The 17,654-nt window shown below is 39.7% G+C and overlaps 1 protein-coding gene across 2 annotated transcripts; it reads left to right on the forward strand.

Annotated features, from left to right (window-relative positions):
- The first annotated feature begins 2,349 nt into the window (after nucleotides 1-2,349).
- TMEM52B (transmembrane protein 52B) lies at nucleotides 2,350-10,384 on the forward strand. Of its 2 annotated transcripts, XM_059935288.1 has the most exons (5): nucleotides 2,350-3,014; nucleotides 5,143-5,186; nucleotides 7,065-7,103; nucleotides 7,652-7,818; nucleotides 8,785-10,384. In XM_059935288.1, exons 1-5 carry the CDS (start codon nucleotides 2,961-2,963, stop codon nucleotides 9,027-9,029), a joined length of 549 nt encoding a protein of 182 aa, XP_059791271.1. In that variant the 5' UTR covers nucleotides 2,350-2,960; the 3' UTR covers nucleotides 9,030-10,384. The 2 variants fall into 2 exon arrangements, with proteins under 2 accessions (XP_059791271.1, XP_059791273.1); XM_059935290.1 differs by lacking the exon at nucleotides 5,143-5,186.
- The last annotated feature ends 7,270 nt before the right edge of the window (nucleotides 10,385-17,654 follow it).

Here is a 17,654-nt window from a genome sequence, read left to right on the forward strand (position 1 = left end):
CATAGTCTGGGAGCTAAATTCCACATGTCGCGTGGTACGGCCGAAAAAAAACTTAGGCTGCAATCATGGTTCATAAAGTAGAGACACTATTATTTTATGTCTTCCTAGTGGAGCTTCCAGTAGATGCAAGATGAAATTGGTTTCTCCTGCCATATTATCTATTTTTGAAACCATGGCTGTGGTCCAACCCACTGTCAGCTCTTCATAGCTCACTCTTGGTGTCTCAGAGTAATAATAGTCCTAGCCTCTGTTTCATTGAAGCACAGAGAGGAAGGGAACCTGCAGTGAGTCACCTGACCTAGGCAAGGTCAAAAGGAGAATAACCAAAGGAGCCAGAAGAAATTCTTTAGCCCCACGTGTTATAGCTGTTGTATAACAATTCCCTGAAGCATAGGTGAAAAGGCTTTGGTACAGTACTCTCCATTTGTTCCACTCCATGTCCTTAACAACCTGGGTACAAGCTAATGATTCACAAGCGAAATGGAACCACAAGATTGTGTAGGGTTGTAATGAGTTCATTCCCCTCTACCTCAGGTACCTGCCCTTCCAATGTGGACCTCTTCAGTCTTCCCACCCGAATCCTCTTTCCTGTCTCATCGTTCCCTACATGGATGCTTTGATAGGGACTGAGCTCAGAGTTAAAACTGCCACAAGACATAATCACTTCCATTAGGATAAACAAGAAGTTCTCTTTCTCCTGGGAATAATCCAGTGGAGGGAGGGGTGGGGGGAGGGCAAGGGGCAGTAGTAATTCTAAGAAAGAAAAGTAACAAGAAGGTCATTAACAGAATTCCATTTTGTTCTAACCTGTTAGGAAGCTGGAGGGCAAAGAGATGATGGCAATCACATGGCAGGAAAGTGCAATTGGGGGGAAAAAGTCATGTTAATGGGCAAACCTGTTCATGCAGGTGAAGGCTGGCAGGGCTGGGAGAAGAGAGGGCCAGGATAGCAAGGGGAAATACTCAAGAACGGGAATGCTAGGAAAGCTAAAACAAGGTCATGGTAACAATACACATGAGAGGCAGGAGGACATCAGTTATCCAGCATATTGAAGGGAAAAGTTACGGTTAAAATTGAGTGGAAATCAAGACAATCTTAGTTAACACTCACAAAATACTTGTTATATCAGGACTAGTGTATGTATTTCATACACATTAACATAGTTAATCTCTATAAGTGTATGAAGTAACATTATTTTATCCATTTTATATAGGATGAAACTGAGCCAACAGAGAGATGTAATAACTTGCCTAAGATCCCACACCTAATAAGTGACCAAGTATTGTATTTAATCCCAACCAAGCTGGATTCTTAGCCATGATGCCCTATTGTCTGTCTGACAAGAGAATGAGAAGGGCAAGGTTAATGATGCTATATGAACATGTACATGACACTCTGACTAGAAATATTCTAATCAAAATACTTTCATGATGCAACATAAAGCAACATCTAGGGCAGGTCCAGTGGGCATTCCACTCCTATTTAATGAATGGGAACATTGAGAAGTGAAGAAATTATATAATAATTTAGTGGAGGGCCGAGATTAGAATTCTGCTCTCTTACCCTGTAAAATACCTCCTACCTGGCCAAGTTTTCTGCTGAAATTTGGAAAGTACTCTTACATTTAAAAAAATAATGTAGTGTTCATTTATTTCTGGAAATGAATGATTTTGAATCACCAGTATCATACCAGATTTTTCTCTCACTATTTGATTTCCTTAGCTAAGAAATAAAATTAAGTTTTTATTCTCCATTCTCATATCACATTGTTATGCAGTGGGAGGGCTTTGAGAATCAACCCCGCCCAATGGTCTCCCCTCAACAACTCAGTAAAATCAGATTTTCAGAGTTAGTATCTGAAAGTTGTCTTTTTCCCAATGTTTATAAGATAGATCCCTGTAAACAAATGTCCAATTTTCTCATGAAAGACTTTGTGTTTAAAAAAATTTTAATACTTTGTATTAATTAAAAGATTACTGGCTTAAGCATACATCATTTATACAGCATTCATTTGTTCCTATAGAGGTGCGTCTTTACAAATTTTCTATGTCCTTACCATGTGTGCTTATTTTTGCTCTGACTTTACATAATATGAGAGAGACAGAGCGAGAGTGAGAGAGACATATATATCTTGAATCTTGTGTTTAAAATGTCTCTTTAACTATTTCAATGGGAATTGAAGTCAGGGTGGAGGGGGATTTCATGGACAGCACCCAGAAATTCTAATCTCCCCACCTGCTTTCTCCAAAGATGCTATAGATTTCCAGTTCATTTGGCAACCTCTCAGCCCTACTCCAGTGTCTAGGAATAAATGACCCAGAACCAGGAGAGTTGATTATCAACATAGTGAAGGGGAAGCCTGCATAGTGAAGGGGAGAGCAAGAGAGGCGGGCTAATCACACGGAGAGGGGAGTGAATGGAGATTGGCAGGGTGACTTTCAACTGCCAACAGTCACCCTGGAGTGCTTGGGTGAAGGACCAAGAATATTACTCCTTTTCTGATGGAGAAGAGAACTTATGTGGTCACCCTCAACATGCCTTTGATTCTCCTTCAAGTCCAGTTTCTCACCACTGCCTAGAAAAATATCCAATTCACAGGACTGATGTGTCCTTCCTGAACGTCTTCCTTTTTGGAGGCAGTGTGAGAAAGTTAAAGACATCTAGAAAGGACTAAGAGTAGAATGGAAGAAGAGAAGACACAGGGAAGCAAATGTGGAGACCTTAAAACCAGGAATAGAAATAGAGAAAGAAGCTAGGATGAAAGGGGAGAGAAAAATCACAGAAAATAACAGCCCGAGGGAGTAAGAGAAGAGAAGGAGAGAGGAGGAAAAACCGACTTATTGCTGAGAAGAGTTTCCCTCCTTAAGTCCTCTAGGTCAAGAAGTCAGACATGGCACAGAGCATGGAAAGGAGGCAACGGACGCCCAGTGCATGATCTGGAGAAGCAGGAGTCCAGCCCGATGGGAGTGCAATCCCGAGCCCCGATGGCTTCTGCCGTGGTGTATTTCATCCAGGTGAGTTGTGAAAATGCAGGCATAAGACTTCTGTTTGTTTCTTTATCTCTCAGATAAATCAACTCTCAGAAAAACCTGGAGGGAAATGAATGAGGGGGGAAGACATATACAGAACCAAAGGGATGGTAGGGAAAAGAATAACTAGAATGTTCCCTTAGTATTATAGGGTTACATATAGTGCATGTGTGACTAATGACATCGGCGTAAAGGAGGACATATATACTAGTAGGAGAGCAATGGCAATTTAGAAGTGTCTCTTCTGTATATTTCTCTCTTTTAACATCTCTTCACCTATCCCTCAAAACCCCAAGTAAGTCACTGGGAATTCCCTGGTCGTCCAGTCGTTAGGACTCCACACTTCCACTGCAGGGGGCACGGGTTCGATCCCTGGGCAGAGAACTAAGGTCCCACAGGTTGCGTGGCATGGCCAAAAAAAAAAAAAAAAAATTCCAAGTAAATTATTAAAACTAAGTACATAATTCCCCTAAATGGTGTTTCCCATATCAGCAGTAATACTACTCTAGCAGTTTAGGTGCCTCTGGATCAGAGATAAGTTGAGAAAGAAAACTCTTTTAAAATACTTTGCACTTTTTATTTCTCCCCACTGAGAAGCAGAAGATTCTGAGTAACTCATTAGCTGAGAAAGAGTCATTGGACTGAGGAATTCTGGATCACTTTCAGGGGGAAATTTACACAGATATAAAATCTATTAAGAAGAAAAGCAAATGAAGAAACGGGCTGGTTTCAGATTCCTGAACAGCTCCTAACAGGGAGGGTGCTATTTTACTTCCTATATACCAGTTAATTGAATGTCTGAAACCATAGCTTTTTCTTTCTTTTTCTTGTATTTTCTTTTTACTTCTTCTTCTCCTCCTTTTCGTTCCCTTCCTTTCTTTTCTCGTTTCTTCTCTTTTTGCAACAGGCCTGAAAAGAGGCATTTTATCAGCTGAGCACTTTAGGCTTTTTTTTTAAACTTTAATCAAGAAAACAAAGCGAAGCACCAGGGGTGGGTTGAGGAAACACATACTTTGTCATCCTTAGTGGCCAATTATTTTAAATTAAAACAAACCCAGGAGTTTCTCAAATGTTTTCTGCAGAGATCAGCTGTTTGTTCTTTTACAAATCCTTTTCACCCAATGTCACATGTAGGTGTGTCCCCTGCCTGCCTCCACCCTCCCCCCAAACTCCCAATAAGTACAAATTCTTGCCTCTTTTTAGAGTAACTTTGTGGCCTTTGGTGTTGATTTCCTGAAATATCAAGTCATCCAAGTTACTGGAAGGGAGAGACAGTTTCTAGAACAGAAGTTTACCTAGAGAGGTTTTTGAAGGAGAAAGTCAACTGAAATATAAGGTAAAAGAAGGAGTGGGATGTTCCTTTCCTGGGAGTAGAAGGGACCTGACAGCAATGTCAACAGTTGTTAGAACAGACTTGTCCCTGGTTCTAGTGATTCATTCCACATGTATCCATGAGAGAGTTTGATCTGAATTCTGGCCAGATCAATAGGTGTATGCAGTTGGTCATGTTACTTAAACCTCTCTGCTTTAGTCTCTTAACGTTTCAAAATAATGAACCCACTAGCATGGTTATTGTGATGAAATGTTATGAAATCTTAAAAATTCTTGGCAATCTGGCTGGCACAGAGTAGCTATTCAATCAATAAGTTTTTCCCCTCCCTTTCCCCCCTTCTTCTCTTGTACGGTGAGTTATTGATGTACGGAGGGCATAAAAAAGAGCAGTGGGGTTGAATTCAACTTGTAACTGATAGAGAATTAGGAGAACAAGAACAGTATCCTGAGAGACAGATCAGGAAATTTCTAGGACAAACAAATTGATATAAATCCTGCCCCTCATTCACAGAGGCGGTGATGTTCACCCACCACCAAAAAACCAAAACCGAAACAGATTAGCTATTTGCTCTTCCAGGTTTTCCCACTGCGAATTTAATAAAGATCAGGTATAGGAGAGATGAAAACGGTCCTGAACATGACTGACCCCGTGACCTTGTCCTTGTATTTGCCCTGCTGTCACCAACTGACCTGACAGCGCAGTCATGAGGAGCGGCTCATAGGCTGCTGGGCAGAGCAGATGAGACCATTTCCCGGTCTGAGATTGTTTCCCTTCCTACAGCTTCCTTGGGCAAGATGTGAGGAGAACTGTGGCAATCCTGAACAGTAAGTATCTGAGAGTCCACACTGGGAGGAAAGCGAGACAGACAAAGACATCAACACCCAAAACAGGGTCAAAATGTCATGAGATATCTCTGACTTCCCTTATTTCTACTTAAATGGCATCAAGCCACTAATCTCACAGACAGGTTATCCAAAAACAGGTGTTCGTGACATCCTAAGTACTCAAGATAACACTGCTGAAGGCGTTTTTCCAAAGCCAATCTTCCTGTCAAAACAGCAGACTTAATCTCAATTTATACAGTCACAGTGATTTGCAAAAGATTTTCTTTCCCAAGCCTCTCAGTGAGTCACCGGAGACAGACAGGATTCGCTACTGACACGCAGATATACTTGGGTGATTGCCAACGTAGCACCACCATTTCAAATCTGCAAAGCATTTCCTATTTTTCAGGGCATGTTAATATTTATTGCAGACTTCATTTAGCTATCACTTTGAGGTGGTTATCCCTCAATCTAAGCCTGTCACGATTAGGTCCTGTGTAGACACAGAGGACACAAAGATAAAAAGGGAAGAGATTCATTCCTCTTGGAGGTAAACTATTTAAGAAAGCAGGGACAGTTTGAATGAAAAGACTTAACTTAGGCTGAAGGAAAACACATATTTAGCCAAGGGAAGAGTTTCCCTACAACCAAGTCTGTGAAACCCAAGGGAAATGGTGATGGCCTTGGTTACTTGCCACGAGCTCTCTGAGGTTTTAGACACCTACCACCATAGGAGGGTTATTTCTAACAGAATCAGAATTGTAACATTGTAGAACTGGAAGGGGCTTTGAACAAACGGGGAATGTGAGAACACCTAGAGACACTGTTCAGTGAAAAAGAAAACTGTATGATCTACAACTGTGCAAACAGAGAGGATATAGAAGTGGATTTCAACAGATCACTAGATCATAAGGTATTAAATGTATTCATCTTCAGTGACAAACAAATATTTTCCTTCCTCTCCCCTTCACACTCCCCAACTTATCCCACACTCTTCCCTTGCAATCCATATTTTCTTCATTCTATAGAGAAACTTGTTAATTGCCCTAGTTCATTCAGAATATTTAATTAGCTTTTGTCCTGATGAAGTTGGTTTCTACATTTTTTTCCCCCTTCTTGTTTGGCCTTAATGGATATGCTTATCTGTTTTGATCCTGGATGTGAAAATTTAAAGCCCTTTTTACGGTGGGAGTTTTTATGGTTTTATGGTGGGCCTTTTTTTTTTTCTGCTTTTTATTTTTTTATTGAAGTGTAGTTGATTTACAGTGCTGTGATGTTGTGTTAGTTTCTGATGTACAGCAAAGTGATTCAAATATATATATATATTCTTTTTCATATTCTTTTCCATTATGGTTTATTACAGGATATTGTGTATAGTTCCCTGAGCTATATAGTAGGACCTTGCTGTTTATATGGTGGCCCTTTTTGCAACAACTTGCAAAACATAAATTACAAACTATCATGCTTATAACTGAAATTTTCTTTATGTTTAAATTTTATTGACCTCAAATATATACAAACCTTAACTTTCACATTTATTTTCACTCTTTGTAAACTTGCATTGAAAGTTCTTTCTTGGTAATTGTCATCAAAACTGTTTACAATGGTCATGGTTACATGTTCTATTAACATTATTTTCATGATCACTAGTTTAGTCTGTCTCATAATGACTTACACAATGCCATCTATAATATAAATCACTACTGAAGGCATCCCATTTCATAATAGATTCAGCTGGTTACATCGAAGTTAATATAACCTGTGATGCTTTTATTATAGCAAGGTATCATACATTGTAACTTGTATTTCTGATTCTGGAATTATAACAGGCATTGACTATATTTTTATCGCAAACAAACCTTTATTCTTTCTCCATAGTTGCCTGACCACAGATTGGGTACATCTCTGGTATATATGGTAAGTTTCAGCTATATTACCCAGAAAGATGTTTAAAAGGGAGTTTTTCTCAGGGGGTATTACTTTTATTTATTTATTTATTTATTTTAGTTTTTAAATATATTGACAGCAGAAAAGAAACTGAGACATCCAGCCTATTTCCTAGCATCTCATGGAGTAAAGCTTCTTTACCTCATCTCTAACCTGTGTGACAATATACCAGGATTTCCTATTTCAATACCATCTCCTGGGCCAACATCAACAGATTATTGTGTACTTTCTCAGGGTCAGCTCTAGAGAAAGCCACAGAGAGGAGATTACTTCAGTAAAAAGTAGCCCCTCCAAACTACATTTAAATCTGTCATGAATTGCTCTAGTGAACTGACTTAGTCTTGCTGGCAAAATAAGGAAGTATACACGTGAAGAGAAAGCCTGGGAATTAAAATCTGATAGTCATTCTATAAAATACTCAAACAAAAATCAAAATGGAGACACTGAAGACTGATTACGCCGAAGTTGGGAAAAACACCAGACCACAGAGCTCTCACTGCTTGGTGGGGCCCTTACAGGTTGCTGGTGGTCATCGGCGCGCTGCTTCTCCTGTGTGGCCTGACTTCTGTGTGCTTCCGCTGCTGTCTGAGTCACCAGCAAAATGGGGAAGACGAGGGCCGGCCACCCTATGAAGTGACGGTCATCGCTTTTGACCAGGACAGCACTCTCCAGAGCACGATCACTTGTGAGTACACTAACGTAGAACATGGGAGGTGAACCCAGGTTTACACGATCGCTTAGGACAGTGCAACGGTGTAAAAACATTGATCAAGTAGTGTTAAAGGTTCTAAAACTTAGGGCAGCTTTAATTTCCCAAAGCCTGATGGTGCAGTGACCTGGTCTCCCATGGATGCTGTATTTTCAGTTTTTGGCCAGATAATGGAGTGAAGAAAGAAATGAAATGTTGGAGACAATATTGGAAATGTCTTACCAGAAGAATTCCCAAGTTTATAAATAATTATTTTAAGCTCTGAACATATCCCTTTTTCGAAAATGTCTTAGATTTTTGTGAAAACTTACACTTTCTATTATCTATACTAATTTTTTTTTATCTTTGGAGAAATTAGTCGTGTGTACTTTCTTTATTCACCAGGTCTTAAACCATTAGATATTAAACCCAACACTGGATGATCATAAAACACTTTCCTTTATTTCCCTCTGTTCTCTTCTTTGGATTATATTCTTTCCTAAAATTGGAGAGTGAATACAAGGCAGAACAGCAGGTGGTAATACCCTATGATATTTATTTTGAAAAGAGAGAACGCTATAGCACGTTGTTCACCTATCCTGCTTTTCTTTCTCACTGCCATTTTGGGGAAAAGATAAATAGGCAGAAACAACTATTTCTAAGGAGTCTGCAACTTCAGTGTGTTGGTATAAAGGGTTCCAAATCCGTAAAGGGGAAAGGGCAGGGTTGTGAGATATGGGAGCCCACTTTAGAATTTGAGGAAGCCAGAGAAGACGGGATCTCCTAGCAAAGAGTGAAGCTGGTTTCTGAACAAACTTCACAGGATTTTCCTAATATCTCTGGCCAAGAGTGACAACGGATTTGGACACTTGTTTAAAATGCAAGGGGACTGAGTGTGCCGTAAGTCTCTGATTTCTGTGGACGTCGCGTTTACTTGAGCTCCCGTCCTTCTTTCCTCTCCAGCCCTGCAGTCAGTGTTTGGCCCTGCGGCTCGAAGAATCCTGGCCGTGGCTCACTCCCCCAGCTCCCTGAGCCCGCTGCCGTCCTCCCTGGACACCCTCCCAGGGTATGAAGAAGCTCTTCACATGACTCGCTTCACTGTTTCCCAGTGTGGCCAGAAAGCACCTGATCTACCCCCAGTGCCAGAAGAAAAGCAGCTGCCCCCAGTGGCAAAGGAGTCTCCTCGAATAGAACACCGTTCTAATTGATGGGAACTCTGGTTTGATCAGTGGGTTGGGGGTTTCACCAGAGTTGGTAGAGATTCACAGACAAATGGAACATTTTATTCCCCCTAACTTTCAGAAGGCTTAGGATGGCCATCTAAACAACATTCAGTGGCAAATGTGGATTCCAACCCAGACACATATATTTTCTGCTATGGCATGCTCTAGTCGAGAACTCTTCTTTATCCAGTGGCCACAATTTGCAATTAACCTGTAGCAATGCTGATTACTACTGAACAGGAAAGCATCAAAGGGATCTTGGATTCCTTCAGCTATTGAGTTCCTTTCCCCATAGGATGCTGCAAGTTGCTGGTTTCTCTACCAGCAAATAGATTATGTACACTTGTAGAGAAAGACCAGCCTGCAGGCACAGCCAGAGGCGTTCATGCACTGAATTCATACACGCTTCCTCTCGAGAGAGCATTCACTTTTATGCTAAATGACAATGATAATTTTGTACGTCATGTAATGCCTCACTGGAAATCCAGAATCCAGGGGTGGGATTGCAGGCCTGGGCTTAGAGGACACAGCAGAGTAATGAAGTGCCAAATATCAAGGTCTTTCTTTCACTCTGGTTCTACCCACCAGCAGTAGGGGAAACTGCGTAGAATGCAGAAACAGTTCTATTCATTTTTTTTAGTTTTTTAGTTCCTCTGCCCTGCAAACATGCGCACACACACGGAGGCACGCAAGCATATACACACGCACACTTTTCTAACTCTGAAAGAATAGTGCCGCTTTGCTTCTTTCCTCTTTCCTGCTTTGACCAAGTGTCTCTACAGTAGTGACAAACGCTTGCTTCTAGTGGTGGCCTTCACTGCCACCTAGTGGAGCCATGGCAGAAATGCATCCTCCTGTTGGAGCCCATCTGCGTACCTCTCTGGTTTTTGGAGCACTAACTGGGTGAGGTACTTCCCAGGGCACGATCATACTGTGTAGTGCTAAGCTGTCCACATAACATACTACCTCCAAAATGTACTGTTATTGGAAAATTTAGGACGTGAAGTGTATTGGGGGAAATACTGCTTGCCAGTGACCTTAGAAAAGTCATTGAACTCCCTCAGGCACAGTTTTCTCATCCATAAATTAGGAGATATAACTCTTCCAAGGATTGTTGTGAAGATCAAATAAGCTATATGTAAATGTGACAAGATTTGTAAATTATTATGCACATGTATTTGTTACTCTTATTCTTGACAACTCATTTTCACCTGCCTGCTATGACTCTACTGAAAAGTATGTTCTGATTTTCCCTTTGGCAACCCAGCCTGCTATGTTACTGCCAAGTCACACCTGATGTAGCTTTATTTCATCAATAAATATTTGTTGACTGAGGTAAACAGCTGAAGACATGTGATTCCTCTTGATATATCCTGTGTAGAGGTAAGAAATATTTGAGAAAATTTGTTTATTAGGCAAATAGGTCCATTTCTCAGGGAGCAATACAGACCTGGGGATGGCTGATTAATGCACCACCTCATTAAATACTTTCTTGGGATGTTCACTCAGCCAGGAGGGAAAATGTTCTAAGCGAGTCTAACCTGCTGGTGATCTGAATTTATTCTGAGTCACTTAAGACATGGCCTCTGGAAATTGTTAATGCATGAATTGTTAATAGCACCCGAGGGGGCCTTGTTTTGCCACTGCCAAATGAATCTCTTCATTGTTACATATTCCATGAAATATTCTAGGCCCTTTCGTTCTTCAAAATACTACAGTCTTAAAGAAGTTAAAACGTCCTTGGGTATAACAAGATCTTGAAAGAAATCCTGCCTGTAAGGATCTTATTCTAAAGAGATCTCTCCGCCCCACTTTCCCCTCCCCCTTGCCCTCTCCTTAGCCACAGAGAAGTCACCTTAGCATTACATCACAAGCAATCAGCAGCCACTTGGCTTCACTTCTTTATCTACTCAGCTGAAGACATCTGTTCATCACCTCAGTCACTTTCACCATTGGTCTCAGTTTCGTTTAACTCCTTTTAACTTTCCTCATACCCATCCTTCAAACTTCAAGCGTTGGTTCAGTGACGCTAACTGATTTCTCCCCAAAGCCTACATCCCTGAGCAGTGCTGCAGTCTGAAAGAGACATTGGGAAATAGGATCACCAGGACTTGCTGATGGATTGGGTAGGGAAATGTAGTAAGGGAAAATGATTCCTAGATCAATGACCCGAGCCAATGTGGGGAAGGCATAGCTGTTTATGAGGATGGGGAAGGCTAGCAGAGACCTGATTTAGGGGGGAATTAAATTCAGGGATTTCTAAAATGGGGGAAAGGCATTTTGTGGCAAAATATAAACCAAGTTAGTCTGAAATGAGGTCTAATACACGAAAGCAGCCAGGAAGGTTCAGGTGTGCCAACGAGAAAAATCATTTTCCTCGAGATTGAATGAGGAAAGCCTCAATCTGTAAAAAAAAGAAAAAGAAATTCCATATTGGATCTTGATACTTTGCAGTGTTTGTAAAATAAGCCCCTGAGAATGGTCCAGAGATTATTGGGATTTGCCAATTTGGGACTCTGGGGTCTGGACAGGAGGATATGAGTTTGGAAGCCATCAAGTTAAAATGTATATTTATAGATATGGGTGTAAATGAGATAACTCTCCCTCCCCCTTCTTCCTCTTGCTTATTTTTTAATTGTTCACTTTCTATTAGTTTCTTCCCTTTAGTATACATTAGTTTAGTATGCATTATATATTCTAAAAAGAAAGGAAAGCCTAATCTGAAAGAGAAAAGTATCACATTGTTAAGCCTGGCGCTAAGTAATTCAGACGCTGCACTTGAAGACAGCCATGAAAGTTTTTTAGCAGGAGAGATCCATGGGGTCAATGTTTTAGAAAGACACTGATGAAAATGTCTGAAGTCTTAGCTGAAGTGTGAAGAAGGCAGGTCTTGCTTCCAGCCAGGAGCATATATTAAAAATCCTAGTCAAAACTGATGAGAGCCTGAAAATGAATGGGAGACTGGGCGAGAAGTGGTGGTGATGAAATGAATGATAATCATTTCTTCTTTTCAGCAGAGCTCTGAGCTGTGCTCAGATTGCAAAAACGAATAACAAAATGGTTAGGAAATATAACCTTTACACCATTGTTCTCTAGGTCTTTCCTCTAATTATAAGCAGTGGAGAATCTCTGCCACCTCTTTCTCAGTCTGAATGACACAAATATGGATTGATATAAACCTTCTGAAGCCTGGCTGTGAAGCTGCACTATTCATTCTCTACAGCTTAATTTGGGTTTTCTGGCGGTGAGGACACTAGTGAAAAAAAAACTCCACATTTTAAAACATCATTTTTTACTTGCCAAAACTGAAATTCTTACAATCAGGGCTATGTCCAGTATCTGAAAGGAAGTGTTAATATCTACATAGCAAGAGGAAAAGACTCTGAGAGCATGAAGTCCCTAATCTGTGACACACCTGGAAGATGGGCCTGGATTAGTTTACACAAGGATAATAAAGGCACTCCTTTCTGCAGGAAGATGGGTCTGAGAGAAGATTGATTGGGCTGTGATGACTGGTTTTGTCTGAGGTTTGGAGGCAAATAGAACAGTACAAGATACCTTGTAGTGGCTTGTTTCTGATCCAAGTCTAGGTCAAGAGCTAGAGCATAGAATCTGGTTGAGTTGGCCTTATGGGTCTGGCCGATGAGACCTTTATTAGACGGTCTGAGTAGTTAACACATTAGGAGTGTACTTGTATATGAGAGCATAGATATAAAGCAAAAATGGAATTTATGTAACAAATATAAGAAGCAGGGGAGAAAAACTGCAAAGTCTGGGAACAGTGAGTTTTGTTTTCTTTCCATTTGTTAAGCAGATTGTCTGGAAGGCAATAAAGAAGCCAGGATAGGAAGTCCGCCCTTGAACAGGTTGACTGGGAAAAAAAATTCAGTGATTTATGGATTGTCCAAGATATATTGAGCATTCAGCTGTGGAAAATATTTTACAAGCTGTGTCTGAATAATGTTGGCCAGTGTCCTTCTGTTGGCACCTCCACCTCAGCTAAGCCAGAATTGCGCTATTTCCCACCTCAGAATTCCTCATAACTGTAGAGTTTGGAAAGGGTGTCATGAAAGTGGTCGTGTTTGAGTTGAAACCTGCAGGATCATAGAACTTTAAATGTCAAATAGACATTATAAGTGCATTTTCTGTCTATGAGCAAAGATGAGAAAGATGAGAACGTGAGTCATGGAGAATGTTAAAAATTCCAAGAGTGATAGAAAAGGAATGGATCTGAAAAGATAGGTTGACATCTGTTTATGGGAGGCATTAAATATTGTAACCAAATGCAGGTTTGGCCACTCGCTGCTCAAGAGCCAATAACGAATTGAGGGGCAAGCTTCAGTAGAGAAGAAAGGTTACCTTACTCAGGAAAACCGGCAATATGGGGAGATGGTGGACTTATGTCCAGAGACCGACTCTGAAGATTCTGCTCAGCCATGATGATTTTTAAAGGGAAAACAATCTCAGTTAATCATTAAGGCAGAAGGTCAGATTCTTCGTCATCTTTCCACTGTGTGCAAACCTGCTGACCTCTCCTGATCTATCTTGGGACGCCGTCTTGCTCATGTGGCCCACCTGCAATTGGATGTTCTCTTGCCCACGTGCTCTGCCTCTACATGTGAGGTCCATCTGCAAATTTACTAAGGGAAAGCTAGGGGTAGAAGGTCAGTCATTCTTTAACTACTTAATTCTTCATTCTTATTCCTTCTAATCCGGGAAAGGAATCAACAGGTTAGGTAAGGTGTTGTGTATGTTTAGTAAAGCAGAAATCAGGAGCTAAGTTAAATGTTGCCTAATGATCTCATCTTTATGATTAAGGTCTAAAGAAAACAGGGATGGACAAAAGAAAAGAGGCAGAGGAGCTGCTTACAATACGTGCTTAAGCAGTTCGGTATTTATCCTGCCTTGTATGAAAGCTATTGAAAGTTTTTGAATAGGGAAAAGAGATCATGTAACTTGTAAGATGCTTCAGTTGTCACTAGAGGATGAATAAGAGAAGTGAGATGTAGAGGACAGGGACACCATTATGGCTCTTCAGCTACCCCAAAGACAACACTCCAATTTCTTCCATAAGAGCTTAGTTATAGGCAAAGTTATGGAATAAGGCAGACTAAATTTAAAGCCTCTTCACTGTGTTTCAGCTTCCTGGTAGGACTCATCCTAAGTGTTTATGTGGCCCTTTGGTAATTACTGTCTTTGTTTCACAAATGATATCAGTGTTCTTAGTGTCTGGACTTTCTTGGGTCCCAATTTGAATATCAAACTTGCCTACATAGGATCTGTCTTGTACAACCCTCTTGCACTAGACTTAGCACCTGCTCTTCCTTCCCATGTAAATTCTAATTACGATGGGTGGTAGAATTGAGTGCCCTCTTCTCCCTCTCCCCCAAAAGAGTGTAAATCCAAACTCAGGAAATATCAAAGTAGATAAATGTAAATCCAATTCAAAGGGGACAAAAGTTCATCAGGAGTCAAACAATTGGTAAGTAATCATAACCATTTGAATGCCTTCAGTGCCCTATCTCATCCTCCAAACTATGTGCTCCCTTTTGTCAGCTTTGGAGGCTGAGTTGCAGGCAAGTGATGTAACTGGTGGAGAGCTGAGTGCCTGAGCTGGCTTTACACTCAACTTCCTCAGACTTCAAACACCAAACTGAAAAACATTTTGCTCTTATTTTTTTCATTTAATTTTTATTCCTTTTAATCAAATGCACACCTTCATACAGATTACAAAGTCAAATAGCTCTACAAGGCTTGTGAAGAAAAGGAGTGCCTTCCCACCACACGCATACATGCACATAGAATCCCTACTTTTTAGCTGACTTTTTAAAATCTGCATTTCTTCAAATACTATACATATGTTTCTATTCCTTTTCTCTTTTTTCTTTGAAGTATAGTTGATGTACAACGTTGTGTTAGTTTCAGGTGTACAGCAAAGTGATTCAGTTATATATATATATATGTGTGTGTGTGTGTATATATATATATATTTTTTTTTTTTTTTCACATTCTTTTCCATTATACGTTATTACAAGATATTGAATACAGTTCTCTGTGCTATATAGTAGGTCCTTGTCATATGTTTCTATTCTTGATTTTTATTTTCAGTTTGGACCATTATCTATTGACTTGCCATTATGGAAGATGAAAATACAGCCCTTTTTCGCCACCATCCCTACCGTTGCGATCACGACACATCTGAACATTTCTTGTGCCCCCCTATTTTCTAAATATAGTTATATCATAATTTTGATTAGCTGAGTATAATGGGAAGCAGAAAAAAGGCCAATAAGGATTAAGTTCCTGAAACCAGTCTTTCTGGGTTAAAATTCTGGCTCTTTCCCTTCCTCTTTGTCCAGTCTTTCTGTAGTGACTTAACTGTTTTACGCTTCCATTTCTTAAGCTGTAAAATGATCATCAAATGAGTACACATACATTACATTATTGCGTGAGGATTATGGAGGTTAATACATATATTCATACTATATATAAAGCGTGTATACATTAATAACTATCAATTACTTTTACTATCTTGAAGATTATCTTCATCTCTCTCGTGTTAAATCCTGTCTTTTATGTCCCATGTCTTTTCCTTTCTTGGTTTACTTCCTCATCTGGGGGCTGCTCCTGGAAAAAGGTACATAAGAAGTGAATTTTTGAAGAGCTTCAATGTTTATGAAATGTCTTGTGCTACCCTCATACTTAAGTAATAGTTTAGCTTTGCATAAAATTCTAGGAAGAAAATAAATCCCCTTAGGATTGTGTAGGCATAACTAGCTTTAAATAAAATCTGACCTCCCTCCCTCATTTTCTGAAATCTCCCTCTCTGAGATTCCTAGTATTTGAATGTTGGACTTCTAATTCCCCTGGCCTCCTTTTCCATCTTTCTGTTTTATTGCTTTACTTTCTAGGAAATTTCATTAACTTTCTTCTAATACTTCTATTGAATGTTTTCCTTCTCTTACTTTTAATTTTTAAAATTTTTTTATATGAATACTCTTTGGTTGTAGCTATTTTTGTTTCATGGATGCAATATCTTCTTTTGTTTCTCCAAAAATATTAATGATAATTTTTTTGGTATTTTTATCTCCCCGAATAGTCTTTCTTATTTTCTCCAAGTTATTTTTCACTAATTGTTTACTTCATATTAGATCTTTTTTTGAAATCCTTGAGTCCTTGCTGCCTGATCATACTTAAGAACAAGGCACTAAAAAGCTCATTTGAAATTTCTGTATGTGTGCAAAAACCCAGCTGGGCTGCTAGAATTCTGGGAACAGAAGGAGGAAGAAGGTTGGGGGTTCAAGGGTCAGTATGTAAGTTCTCACCTAACCTTCCGGTTTTCAGTAGCCGTCTTCTACTAAGCCCACTTTCCCCCCTAGCGTTCCCAGTCCATAGACCTTGTTAATCATGCAAAAATAAATCTCCAGTCTCTACAGGGATGGGGAGATAATCTGGAGGTAAAGATGGCTGAGCCTTTCTAAGTTCTGTAAAGAATAATGGACTACTTTAGATCTTCCCTAGCACCAGGTTTGGACTGCCTTTTTCAGATCTCCTCTGTCATTTATTATTTGTCCGTCTTCTTTTTAGACACCAATATTGTTTTCTGTTTTCTTCTTTTTGACTTTGTGAGTTTTTGATTCCCTTTTTCTCCTTTACAGTCTGTACTTGTTTTCTAGAGCTGAAGGATTCTTTTTTTAAATTTTTGTTGGAGTATAGTTGATTTACAGTGATGTGTTTGTTTCAGGTGTACAGCAAAATGAATCAGTTATACGTATACATATATCCACTCTTTATTTTTTTTTTAAGATTCTTTCCTCATGTAGGCCATTACAGAGTATTCAGTAGAGTTCCCTGTGCTATACAGCAGGTTATTATTATTTATCTATTTTATATATAGTAGTGTGTATGTGTCAATCCCAATCTCCCAATTTATCCCTCCCCCCCATCCCCTGGTAACCATAAGTTTGTTTTCTACATCCATGACTCTACTTCTGTTTTTTAAATAAGTTCATTTGTACGCTTTTTTTTTTTTAGATTCCACATATAAGCGATATCATGATATTTGTCTTTCTGTGTCTGACTTACTTCACTCAGTATGACAATCTCTAGGTCCATCCATGTTGCTGCAAATGGCATTATTTTGTTCTTTTTTTATTGCTGAGTAATATTCCATTGTATATATATGTACCACATTTTCTTTATCTGTTCCTCTGTTGACAGACATTTAGGTTGCTTCCATGTCCTGGCTATTGTAAATAGTGCTGCAATGAACATTGGGGTGCATGTGTCTTTTTGAATTATGGTATATACCTAGGAGTGGGATCGCTGGGTCATACGGTAGTTCTACTTTTAGTTTTTTTAAGGAACCTCCATACTGTTCTCCATAGAGGCTGTACTAACTTACATTCCCACCAACAGTGTAGGAGGGTTCCCCTTTCTCCACACCCTCTCCAGCATTTATTGTTTGTAGATTTTTGATGATGGCCATTCTGACTGGTATAAGGTGATACTTCACTGTAGTTTTGATTTGCATTTCTCTAATAATTAGTGATGTTGAGCATCTTTTCATGTGCTTTTTGGCCATCTGTATGTCTAGAGCTGAAGGATTCT

The sequence above is a fragment of the Balaenoptera ricei genome, chromosome 10, assembly GCF_028023285.1.
Source record: "Balaenoptera ricei isolate mBalRic1 chromosome 10, mBalRic1.hap2, whole genome shotgun sequence".
NCBI classification, from domain to species: domain Eukaryota; kingdom Metazoa; phylum Chordata; class Mammalia; order Artiodactyla; family Balaenopteridae; genus Balaenoptera; species Balaenoptera ricei.

Excerpts from the sequence above, each read along its gene's own strand:
- TMEM52B (XM_059935288.1), top strand. The coding sequence starts at position 2,961 with ATGGGAGTGCAATCCCGAGCCCCGATGGCTTCTGCCGTGGTGTATTTC. Across the intron at positions 5,187-7,064 it reads AACTGTGGCAATCCTGAACA|TTGCCTGACCACAGATTGGG; the intron begins GTAAGTATCTGA and ends CTTTCTCCATAG. Across the intron at positions 7,819-8,784 it reads TCTCCAGAGCACGATCACTT|CCCTGCAGTCAGTGTTTGGC; the intron begins GTGAGTACACTA and ends TTTCCTCTCCAG.